Source organism: Colletotrichum spaethianum (assembly GCF_022836535.1).
Source record: "Colletotrichum spaethianum MAFF 239500 DNA, contig03, whole genome shotgun sequence".
Taxonomy (NCBI): domain Eukaryota; kingdom Fungi; phylum Ascomycota; class Sordariomycetes; order Glomerellales; family Glomerellaceae; genus Colletotrichum; species Colletotrichum spaethianum.
The window spans coordinates 1,402,107-1,414,265 of NW_026054773.1; the positions used below are offsets into that span (position 1 = coordinate 1,402,107).

A 12,159-nucleotide genomic window follows, 5' to 3' on the forward strand; every position below is an offset into this window, starting at 1 on the left:
TCCAGTGCTCCATGCCGGGAATCCAGGTAAGCCGCAGCCCCCCCCCCTTTGAACCTCCTCGACCAGAGAACAGGCTGGCTGACAACCGCAGTCCTTTCTGTGCATATACTTGGTTTTATACCACGTTCTCTACTACCAAAAAGCCCGCCCGCCACCTCCAGAAGAAGACCCCTGGGCAACCCCTCTCGACGATCTTGCGGTTTGGGCTAACGGCTCAGGGTCCCTCGCGCTGGGGAGCACTTTTCTTGTCTGCTACGGCACCTTCGTCGCCGTCTCACAGGAACCCATATCGACTTTCTTCTGCTCGTCTCTCTCGGACAGTCGGATGTCAACCCTGGCCTTTCAACTTGCCGGACTGTTCTTGGACGCCGTCATCATCTCGCTGTTTTGGCGCATCCTGGCGTGGACGAAGACAACAAAGGTTCGTCTCAGAACGTTGGCTTCTATCCTGCTCCTCTCGGGAGTCTTCATCAAGGTCTTTCAGATCCTCATCTCCCCGATCATCTCCACCAGCGAGGGCTATCCGGCTTCTATTGGTGGGATCGACTCGTTATACATCTTCGATGTCTTCATCGACAGCTTTGCCTTTGCCGTTCTTGTAATTTCTCTAGGAATCCTCATCTGCGAGACCAGTCCTGTTACTCCTGTGAGTGTCATCACTTTCATCTGTGGTATGACGGCGACTTTCCACAACATCGGTCGCATTGGGACTTGGCAGATGCAGTCAAAAGTTGTCGCCATCGGGCCACTTTACCTTTTGACTGCGGGCTACAGCCTGTTTCTGTACAGCACAAACGTCCGCTCCATTCTCTTCATCCCAAGGGTGTTTCTCCTCGTCATTCTACTGGCGACGTTCATTGGGATGACTATTACCGGTCTGGTCAAATCGACCACAGAGAAATACCATCCCCTCAACAGAATCATCTATGACACCAGAGTGGAATCGGACCGGTGGCTCCGGCATGCCATGACCAGCGACAACATTCGCACCGCTGTCGGCGTGTATCATGAACGACATTACGGCAGAGATCCGCCCCCCAACTTCGACAAGTGGTTCGATTTTGCCAAGGCGCGCAAGACGGTCATCACAGACCACTTTGAGCAGATGGAGAGTGACATGTTTCCCTTCTGGGGCGTCAAGCCGGAAGCGATTCGACAAGCTTATAATGAGAGGATTGTGAAGGAGCCGCACATCGCGGTCGTCACGATCGAGAACAAGCAAGTATCACACAACTACGAAGGCGACGATGAGAACAAGAAGGTGCTCAACGAACTCATCACCATGATCCAAGAGTTTGTGGAGCATCTTTCCGACATGAAGTTGCCCATCAACCTGAGCAACCAGCCAAGGGTATTGACCCCATGGTACGATCTTCGCAAAATAGACGTTGCAGGGATGAGGAAGAAGTTCAAACACTTGTCGTCGCGCTCAGCTGAGGATCCAGCGGTGGGCAGTGCTGGTGATACTCCTCAATCCGAGGGGGCCGCCGAGGGGCAGACTCTAGAGAAGCAAGACGCTGGAGACAAGTCGAACACAGAACCTCAGGTTGTCAGAGGCTCGTCCGTTGTCATACCTCACAGGAAAGAAGACATGTTTGCGTCCACCAAGGCATGGCGGGAGTTGGAAGCCGCCGTGTGCCCGGTAGACAGCCCAGGCAGGTCAGGCCTACACTGGAACGTCCGCGATTTCTGCACTTCATGCGCCAAGCTGCATTCCGACGAGCAGTTCCTGAGACGCTACCCCCAATCTAAAAGTCTGTGTGACCAGCAAGACCTCACTCGGCTTCACAGCTTCCACACGTCGGCGCCGCCAATCGCCCCTTTTCAGGAGCTGCTGCCCGTCTTCAGCAGGTACAAGGCGGACGGCTTCAACGACATTCTCATACCCCTCATGCCGCTGGCCGCCGACGAGGGTCCCGAGGTGACCAAGGACTTCCGGCAGCGGAAGGACAGCGTGTACTGGCGCGGCAAGGTCGGCGACAAGCCTATCAGCGATGAGGCGCTGCGCGGTAATCACAAGCACCGGCTGGTTCACCTCGTCAATAACGCGACGGCCGGGGACGATATCACAATGATGCTCGGCGCACCGGCGCAGGGCAACTGGTACAGCTATGAGACGGTCGATGCGCGGGAGGCCAACACCGTACTCCCGCTCGATGTCGGCATTTCGGAGTACGCGTGCGAGGGCGGCCCTGGATGCGACGCGGTCAAGGCGGAGCTGGGCCAGAAGCCGGCATCGGGTGATCCGCTTGAGAACCGGTACGTGTTGCTGCTGGACGAGGACACGGCGCCGCCGCCAGGGGTACTGCGGACGATCCGGTCACCGGGCAGCGTGCCATTCCTGTCGTCGGTGTTTGGGGAGTGGTACTCGGAGCGGCTGATTCCGTGGCTGCATTTCGTTCCCATCGACACGCGGTTCCAGGGGCTGCACAGCACGGTGGCGTACTTTGTCGGGCTCAAGGGCCGCGGCAAGGTCAACGGGCGCGAGGTGGAATTTGAGGCGCGGTGGGAGGACGCCGAGTGGATTGCGACACAGGGGGCACGGTGGGCAGGCAAGGCGCTCCGGAAGGAGGACATGGAGATTTACCTGTTCAGACTGCTGCTAGAATGGGGTCGCGTAGTGAGGGATGACCGGGACAGCATCGGGTTCAAGCTGGAATAGGCGTGATATGGGTTTTCTGCTCATTTGGGTTGTTCATAGACATAAAGGGTTACCATTGTATTTTTGTGGCCGATGCTCTGGTGATTTCTGGTGGTCAACCTTTCCCCGTCACAATGAGTCGATGACTGATGAGGTGGCATCGTTGCATGTTTAGCAACATGCACGCGAAGGTTAGAAACCCAATCCATCGGGCCCCTGATGCGACCAACTCGGGCCCATCTCCACAAACAGAATGGGGCTTGATCGTCGTGCACCTAGCCTGGACTGCTTCATGCAAGTTTCTCCTGCCACGTTTTGGGCGAGAGAAGCCTCCCTCCCCTTGGATCATCTCCTTGGAAGTGGGCCTGAGCTTTTTTTTTTCTCTCCCCTTCTTGCTTCTCAGAAAACAGGATCTTCTTTCACGAGCCCCAAGAGAGAAACAGCTTCGCCACTAGGAGCCGAACCCCCTGAAGGTTGGTTCCCCGTTCACACGCTTTGTGGATGATCTAGCTAGCCCAGGAGATTGTTCTTCCGCTTACCGAGGCAGTTTGGGAGACAGGGGGGTCAGTCTTGTTCGGGGAGCTGGTCGAGGGATGAAGCTCGTTTCAGAGTGACGGGCGCGATTAACGGGGGCATTAATCCGTCAGGAATAGTATAGTGATGGCCTTTTCCCAATGACCAAAAGAGAAATCGAGCCAGAGGACTCGAAAATGGATTTAAAGTGAGTGATTGAATAAAGAGAGGCCCGTCGCTAGGGAGAAAAAAAAATGGAAATGGCCATGGCAAGAATCTGTGGCACTTGTCCCTTTTCTCGAATTTGCAAATGGTCAACGTCTTCTTCAACTGTGCCGCAGCTCTACAAACATAGTACCGCCTTACATGCCCACATACCAGTGGTCGCAGCTTTTTTTTGCCAGAGCTCCTGAGTGTCTGACGTCCGACCATGACAAGGTGGAGAAGGGACGGGGAACCTTAGCAAACGGGGCGCGCCTCACACAAGCATGCCTCCCTTACAATACACTACTAGGCAGCTCCTTCGACACGCTAGACAGGGCTGCCCCTCCCCCTCACCCGTCACCAACAGCTTCCCCCTCTCTCGTCGCTCCCCCTTCCGCCCCGCCATCTCTCGACGCCAACAAAGACGCAGACCGACTTCACACCCCGACGTAAGAAAACCTTGGGTTGCTTTTTCCCGTGGCCTTCGCAGATCCTGCTTGACTTGACCTCTGCTTACACACGACCGATCCTCCCCACCCCTGGCGCTGGACTTTTCGCCCGTGCATCCGCCCCGTTGCCATTGTATCCGACAGCTACTGCTGCTGCTACCTTACATCGAAACCTCCCAACCTTTCCAAACGCCCAATCCTCCTTCTTTTCTCCTCTCCCCAGTCTCTATACAACCTCACCTCTTCCAATCTCGGCCGCTTTCGTCACAAAGCCTTCGTTCCCGCCCACAGCGTATCCCGCCCTCGTCAGTCCACTTCACTGCGCGCCTCTTACCCCGCGCTCACAGAAACTCCTACCGAAACATCGTCCCATCCTAACACTTCAGACAGCCTCTTCCCATCACAGCAAAAGCAAACAGGCAAGCCAGCAACCATGGTCGACCGGCCCAACAAACCCACTGCCCTGGCCACCACGCCCGGTCTGCCGCCCCAGGCCACCGTCTCCATAACCCACGGCAACTCGCGCGTCTCGGCGACCTTGCCTACCGGCGAGTCCGTCGAGGTCCTCCTCCACGGCGCCACCGTGCTCTCCTGGAAGTCCGCCTCGGGCGCCGACCGCCTCTGGCTCTCCTCCTCCACCGCCCTCGACGGCTCCCGCCCCGTCCGCGGCGGCATCCCCCTCGTCTTCCCCGTCTTCGGCCCCCCTCCGACGCCCACCCGCCCACCGCCTCGCTCTCCCAACACGGCTTCGCCCGCAGCTCGCGCTGGGAGTTCCTGGGCAAGTCCACGAGCGAAGGGTCCGCCGGCTCCGAGTCCTCCGTCAAGCTCGACTTCGGCCTGTCATCGGCCAACCTCGACGAAGAGACAAAGGCTAAGTGGGGGTATAAGTTCGGCGCCATCTACAGCGTCTCGCTCGACCGCGAAACGCTGTCCACCGCCATGGTCATTACGAACGAGGGCGAGGAGGCGTTTGATTGCCAGGTCCTGATGCACACCTACCTGCGCGTCAATGTACGTCCTTCCCATCCTACCTCCTCTCCATAAACTCTAGCATGCTAATCGCCCCTTTGCAGGACATCACAAAAGTCACAGTCCAGGGCCTCGACGGCGCCCCCTACACCGACAAGGTCGACGCCGGCGCCGCCAAGACCCAATCCGGCGACGTCGCCATCACCTCCGAGACGGACCGCATCTACACGCCCACCGCCGGTCCCAAGGCCCCTGTCGTCGTTCTCGAGGACGGCAAGCCCGTCTACTCGGTCGTCCGCGACAACCTCGACAACGTCGTCGTCTGGAACCCCTGGGCCGACAAGGCAGCCAGCATCGGCGACTTCTCCCCGGACGACGGCTACAAGAACATGCTCTGCGTTGAGCCCGGCGCCGTCAAGGGCTGGCAGAAGCTCGAGCCTGGTGACGCGTTCGAGGGCGCGCAGGTCATTACGGTGAATTGAGGCGAGGGGATCAGGGGAGGATGTGAGGGCGCCATGTGGGAGGAGAGCCCATTGGTTGGGGGAGGACGTATGAAGATCTCTACGGTCGAGGTACTTGGTCGAAAAGAAGCCATGATGTGAAAATCCCGGAGACATTTCACAACCCCTACGGGTCCAATCTCGAGTCAGCTAGAAGGGGATGTTTAGACGGCCGAAACATGTGGGGTCCCAATGTTATCACGAACAAGCAGGCGCGCAAAGGGAAAGCAAGCCCGGAAACTATCCCTTTTTGGAATAAAAATCACGATGAAACGGCACGCGCATGTTCACCAGAGGAGCTTGTGAAGTGGGCGGATGTGGTAAAGGGTCATGTTGATCCATTATTCTTCCTTCTTTGGTCATTGTCCTGGGGCGGCAATGGACCTCCAGATGCGATGATCGCGACAATCTAATACATGACGATGGGGGACCTATGACATCTTCCCCTCCATGCTATAACAATTGGTTTCATGCCGAGAATTCCTAAACCCCGGGTTGTTGTTTTTCTTCGTATAAGAACAGAAAAAGCGTAATGTTTGCCATTCCTCCTCTCAATCTCATCGACCTCGTAACCAAAGAGCTGCGCCAATAATGCGGAGAGGTTCCAGGCACCTCTCGTCGTCATCAAAACATGTACGTAGGGCGAAGAGTATCCACATGTCCTCATGAGGACTTTGACAAAAAAGAAAAGACGTGAATTATAACAAAATGGTGGTGGTGTTTGGTGTGGTTGGTTGGTGTTGAGCCGACAGTTCGTGACCTCAGGCTCGTCCTCGGGCCTCGGCTGCGAAGAGCTCTCTCTTGATGTCCATTAGAATGTCCTCCATTTTGTACACCTCCTCGCGCGATAGCGCCGCGGAACGAAGATGAGTGAGAACGCCGCTCAAGGAGTCGATCATGCTCACACCCTTGGTGTTGGCTGGGTCATGAGACTCGGACTGCGCGACGATAGCATCGGTAGCATCGGCGATGTCAACGTCCATTGAGTCTTCAACCGCCGGGGGTGCCTGTGTCGAAGACGGCTCCAGCTCTGGTTCCTCAAAGGACTGGCTCTCGCGGTAGTCCGCCTCTTGCTGCTCATGAACCAGCTGCGAGTGGACCTCGGCCTCCAAATCCTCGCTTCTAGAACCGATGGAGCGCTTGGACGGGGTATCGTGGATGGACGAGCCGTGGCTCTCGCGAGTCGCCTCTTCGCCGAGGACAGGTGACATGGTGAGCTGGGAGGGCTCCATCTCGTCAGTCTCTTCGTCGGCCTCGTCGACGGACTTTCTCTTCTTGCGACGAGTTTCATACTTGGATGAACCGCCTCTCTTCCGCTTCTTGGCTGATTTATCCGGAGAGGACGCGGCCGACCTGGTCACGGGAGTCGAAGGTCTCCCGGGTGAGTGAGACTTGCTCTTGCGCGACCGCGTCAGGGGCTGCGAAAGAGCAAGCTCTGCAGGCTCATCCTCGTCTTCCTCTTCGTCGTCATCCTCGCCACGGACGGTGATGCAATCAAGGACAGCGGGCTTCTCCTCCCTCTTCTTGGCGCTTCTGGGACTCTTGGAAGGTTTGGGGGGCGAGATGGCAGGGTAGTCGTTGATCGGGAGCTCGCACTTTCTACGGTCTAACTCAACAACAAGCCTCAACATGCTGTGCTCATCCCCATCGCTCATGTCGAAAGAGCGATCCTTGTTAGCCGCAGCACGAGTCGCGGATCTGGTGAGAACAGTGGGCTGGGGGCTGGAGGGTGCGTCGACAAACACCTCGTTGCCGGACCTTGGCTCTTCCATGTTGATTACCCGAGTGTTTTTGGGAGTCGATGGGGTATTGTCAGGTTGCGGTTCTGCAGCAGACTCGGTTGTCGCCTGCTCAGAATGCTGAGACTGCATTGTCTCCTTGATAGGTTCGAAAGCAGGAGGTGGCAGCTCCGGTTCCTCAACGGCACTAGAGGGCACGACTTGGAACGAATCATCGACTGCTGACAGATCTGGGCTGGCTTCTCCAGATTGACGCCGAGAATCATTGCCGTTTGCCAGATGAAGCTCGGTAGGTTCATCGGTCGCTACTGCCATTTCCGGGGACGGCGAACCAGAAACCGGCGATGAACTAAACTGCCAGTCGTCAAGCTCACTCCGGCTGCTAGTTCGGGACTTGATTTGAGGTAACAATGGGAACGGCCGAGGCTCTGGGGGCGAGGACGGCGGGTCCGTCATATCCTGATCGTTTTCCGCCATAGCCAAAGCTTGGCCTCGTCGAGGTGTCGGGGTAGAGCTAACAAAATCCTCATATCTTGCGTTACGCTTTGGCGTGACGTCTTTGGGTGTCTCCGGACCATTGTCAGGAACGGCAGACTCAGGCTCGACAGATGTGTTTTCCTGCGGATGCGCCTGGGGGCTAGAGCGCATCTCCGGATACAATGCCGCAGTGTCTTTTTGCCTCTCCCTAATCTCCTTCTGGCGTTCAGTGAGCACTTGAGACTCGGGGTTGACTGTTGGGTTCAGGGGCGACTTTTCGATGGGGGCAAATTGAATCTGCGAGTCATCGTGCCTCAAACGAGCAGTCGCAGCACTGCGTCTGCCTCTGCTTCGAGTTCTCCTAGGAGTGCTGTCCAGCTTCTTCCTTGCGGATAACGGCGGCTTGATTGAGCTGAGAGGGGAAGAACGGCTAGTTGAGAGAGATGGCTGAGGCCTATTCCGTGACGATCGTGTCGAAGATAATGTGAGCATCTCTATGTCGTCCTGAGACTCAACGAAGGAATGGTTCTGTTCCGTGGGTGCCGCGTGAGTAGGTTCCAGGCCGGGTAGAACAATGTCGACGACCGGTTGAATAGCAAGCAAAACGGTCTTGAGATGTTGAGGGTACTGAATGCTCTCCGCGTTCTCGTAGATGCGGTTCCATGTCTGGGCAATGGAGTTGACAAGATGCCGGTGCTTGCTTTCGAAGGCAGCACAGAAGAGTTCCTCAAACGCTTCGAGTTGAATTTCTGCTAACGTAGTGTCAGGCAGAATGATTTTCCCGACAATATCCCAGAGGAACTTGAGCTGTTCACGGTTACCAAAAGACCTTTTGTATTCGACCGAGAAACTTACAGCTTCAGACGCAGCAGGGCTCTGACGAGCCTTCAGGATACCCTGCGAATCCCGGATCCACATGACAAGGCCACTCTCCAAGTTTGACACAGTTCTTGGGGCAAGCTCGGGGTTACAACGAGACAGAAACCCGCAACATTCCTTGAGAAATGGAGTGGCCGACTCATTTAGGCTGCCGCGCTCACTGGCCTCGTAGAGGCGTTCCAGGAGGTTGTTGGTCAGTTTGTACAGGTTATCGAACGGGTCGAAAGAGGATGATCTGGGCCCTGCAACAGCCGTACCCCAAAGCCGGCGTCGAGCTGCTTCCACGGCCTGCCTATCCAATGGATGGTTGGCGACAGAGAGCAATTCTGATGCAGCCTTGACAGTGTTCGCGGATATCACGGAGGCGCGGTCGGTAGGAAGAGATTCCCGGACAATCTTCGCAAGAGGCTCAATAACTCCCAGGGCTCGGCCAGCTTCGCCAGTCTCTTCGCTGGCTCGGTTGGACAAGAGCGTAAAGAGTGAACACCAGTGTTGCCAGGGAAGATTGGGTGCTTCCTTCCATCCGCGCTCCAAAAGGCGCACAACTGTGCGATACTCGTGGCCAAGAACAGGCTCGCCAGTGGAGCTGGTGGTTTGCGCGCTGCTCTGTGACGAACTAAAGGTAGTAGCCAAACACTCTGCTGCGATGACCCATGGTGCGTACGGAGAATGAGTAACCGGAGAGGACCAGATGGGTGTCACTGACAGCATCTCCTGTGCCAACTCAAACCGAGATTTCGTTGACTTTGGCGCGAAAAATGGGTCAAAAACAGTCCGATAAAAATCGACAAACTCCTCGTTGTCAGCGATGCCTGGAGGTAGCCTCGAGACCAAGCCAGCAAGATGTTGAAGTGGTGTCCGAGCATCGCCTGTATTCTTCATGGGCTTATGAGAGGGAGTCGAGACAGGCGTAAAAGTGTGAAGCCGTCCAAGAGAGATCCTCTTTTCGGTGAAAGGCAGAGGACCAAGAGCCTCCACAGTGACCGTAATAATCTCCCGAGCACTGGCCAAGAATCGTGCTGCTGTCTCGGGGCCTGAGTCTTCCATCTCGGCAAGACCAGTCTCCCAATGCTTGAGTAAAAGACCACACATTTGTGATATGAAGGCAGTCGTGTCAACAGAGACCTTAATTTCCTTGGATGCCGCTGAAACCATCGCTCCGACCAATGTCCGCCATAAGCGATGGATTTGGCTATTCTTGTCCGAAAGTTCCAGGAAGTGTCTGTCCATGATGGGCTCAATAACCTGAAACACACGAGGAGAGTTGCGCCGAAGCCACTTGGGGTCAATAGCCGGCAGCTCATGTGGTCGGGAAAGAGACGTCTCTCTAATGCGCTCTTCCCTCCATAGCCGTGGTGTGGTCGAGTCGAAAAGGCCGGTCAGGATCGAGGCTGCCTGCCGCATGTGCTCGTCGGTTGCATCGGGATTCCTTGCTTGTGTTCTGGGGCCTCTGTGATGGGCTTGACACAGGCATCCCAGTAGCTATCAAGAAGGGCTGTACTCGTGCCAGGCTTAAAGGTGTAGTATAAGAGGTTGCAGACGCTTCCGAAAACGACCTCTCGGATGTGCTTACTAGTATATTTCGATTTGAGTTGGCTGCCTAGAGGTTGGTACAGCGTGGGTAGCAGCTTGACGAAAGACTGCCCCTCGGTGTGCATGGACCAGACAAAACGGTTCCAGGCAAAGTTTGCCTCTTGCTTGGTCTGGGGATGGTCGTTGTTGTTGAAGCCCATTTGAATCAGTTGCAGCCACTGGTTGAAGAACTGCCACCGGTCGAGTGGGCAACGCAAGAAAAGGATTATGACGCTCCAAATCTTAGGAACAGAGGCAGTCAACTGCTTGTCATCCTTATCCTTGGCCATGGAACGAAGTTGCTGGTGATAGTACTCTGCAAACTTCATCTCTTCAATGGATGTATCGAAGAGTTCCATCACCTTGCGTGAAAGAGATTTCTCCTTTCCAAAAGTGTAGACAGCCTCAAAACCGAGAGATATCGCGGCAGATCGCAGCTCTTTAACCCTGCTCAACATATCCGTGAAAAGATCGTTCAGCCAATCCGAGTGAAGCACCATTAGCTGTCTCGACTGTTGAACCAAGCGCTTGTAGATCAGGATTCGAGACATTACTATGCTCTTTCCCTTGAGGTTGTCTTCGATGTTGCGCAGGGCGGCGACTAGACGCCGAACACGATCAGAAGTCATGACTTTGGGAGAAAAGTCCTGTGTAGCGACAGCGTGCATCAGGTGTCGAGCAACATCTTTCGGTGTAGTCGAGTCCTCGAAGGATCGGATGCAGTGGTCGATGAAGAAAACGCCGAAATCGCTGGGTATCGTCGAGGCAATGGCAGGAAAATGCAGAAAGGTAGCGAGGAGGGAGAGGGCGTTGTTGACGAGAGGCGCGTCTGGTCCGCCCGTGGCAGGATTCTTGGAGGTTATGTCGCGCTGAATGAACTGGACAAACAGCCCCATCTTGGCTTGAAGAGCAATGCGGTCTGGGAGATTATTGGACGTCTTCAGCGTCATGACCAGAGTTGAATAGGCATCTCGCTTCGAGTCTCTGTCGGCTCCGGCGAGCTGCTTCACCGTTGATTCCAGCATGTCGGAGATGTTAGCCGAGGTCGTCAGGGCATCTGCCTTGACACTGGTGCTGAGGGGGCTCGGCGAAGAGGTCTGCTTGAGAATGCCCTTGACGGGTTTGGGCTGGGTCGACGATGGTGCCGAGAGAGGTGATCGCCGGCTGGAAGCGTTGACGCCTGGGTAATGTGGTGCCTCGTTGTATTGGGCCTTTGCAGAGAAGCCCACACGTTTCCTTGCTCTGCGTACACTCGGGTTCGTGGAACCGGCTCCGGAGAGTGGTGAATAGGCACTGGGCGGCGTATGGAGGCTGGAACAAGGGTCGGACGAGGGAGGGAGGACGAGGAGATGCTTCGGAGCGGTGATGGCATCAACAGCTTGGCTGGCCTCGCGGGGCGGCGTCGGTGGACGAGGAGGTAACGACTCTAGTCGGCTCGACACGACTTCGACAGATCCCATGGCTGCGAGGTTTCCCGTCGGGCGTGGTAAGGGAACACCGAACACCGGCAAGCTCTGCTCCTATCTCGACTGGCGCATGCGTGCGTTGGACTCCTGCCAGCAGAAACGGAGGGAATGATGCTGCGCGAAACCAAACGTAATGTACAATTCTCTTACTCTATGCAAAAGGAAGGACGAGGATGGGAAAGGGGGCCTTTCAGCGTCAACGAGAGTAAGGTATTCCGTATGGAGACAGAAGAAAGAGCAAAGCCGTGTACGAATATGAGGATGGGGACGGGGCCGGAGTCGTGGTTAGTGTCGTGGTTCGCGAGTACTTTTCGTAGCACGACCTTCCCGTCATAGGTCAGGTTGGAGCAAGTTGGTTAATTGGCTGACGCTTGACGACTTTTGGTTCAACACGTCCACGATGCACGTAAAAACGCGAGGTGAGCGCGCGAAACCACTTAAAGTAATGGCCCGTGCCAGTCGTGTACCCCCGTCGTTTCGTTGCCTGGTTGCCCGGGGGCTGGGCCGCTGAACGACCCCGAGTGGGGCGGTGGAATTTCCATCTCCAAATTTGCATGGCCTGTAAAAATGCCCGTAGCACAGCAACTGCATGGAATGGCAATGAATGCTTAGTCAAGCTCGTACCAATTGTGGCTCGGCTCACCTGTGGCTTTAGACCCCCCTTAGTTTGAGGTTTGAGGACGGCTTTGTCAGGCCCGATACCGACGCTTGCGGCGCCGAGAGAGGACTGTGCGCTTCCGTCCTGCTTAA

General features: G+C 55.9%; 4 protein-coding genes across 4 annotated transcripts; 2 read left to right on the forward strand and 2 right to left on the reverse strand.

Moving 5' to 3' along the window:
• Window positions 1-11: 11 nt before the first annotated feature.
• Window positions 12-2,662, forward strand: ColSpa_01879 (beta-1,2-xylosyltransferase 1; the record flags this gene model as incomplete). The annotated part of the gene is made up of 2 exons (XM_049268091.1): window positions 12-26; window positions 92-2,662. 2 exons carry the CDS (start codon window positions 12-14, stop codon window positions 2,660-2,662), a joined length of 2,586 nt encoding a protein of 861 aa, XP_049124048.1.
• Window positions 2,663-4,240: 1,578 nt separating this feature from the next.
• Window positions 4,241-5,258, forward strand: ColSpa_01880 (glucose-6-phosphate 1-epimerase; the record flags this gene model as incomplete). Its single annotated transcript, XM_049268092.1, has 3 exons — window positions 4,241-4,577; window positions 4,604-4,818; window positions 4,881-5,258. 3 exons carry the CDS (start codon window positions 4,241-4,243, stop codon window positions 5,256-5,258), a joined length of 930 nt encoding a protein of 309 aa, XP_049124049.1.
• Window positions 5,259-6,037: 779 nt separating this feature from the next.
• Window positions 6,038-9,601, reverse strand: ColSpa_01881 (uncharacterized protein; the record flags this gene model as incomplete). The annotated part of the gene is made up of 1 exon (XM_049268093.1): window positions 6,038-9,601. One exon carries the CDS (start codon window positions 9,599-9,601, stop codon window positions 6,038-6,040), a length of 3,564 nt encoding a protein of 1,187 aa, XP_049124050.1.
• Window positions 9,602-9,750: 149 nt separating this feature from the next.
• ColSpa_01882 (telomere maintenance protein SDE2) lies at window positions 9,751-11,403 on the reverse strand (the record flags this gene model as incomplete). The annotated part of the gene is made up of 1 exon (XM_049268094.1): window positions 9,751-11,403. The coding sequence occupies one exon, from the start codon at window positions 11,401-11,403 to the stop codon at window positions 9,751-9,753; it is 1,653 nt and encodes a 550-aa protein (XP_049124051.1).
• Window positions 11,404-12,159: the final 756 nt, after the last annotated feature.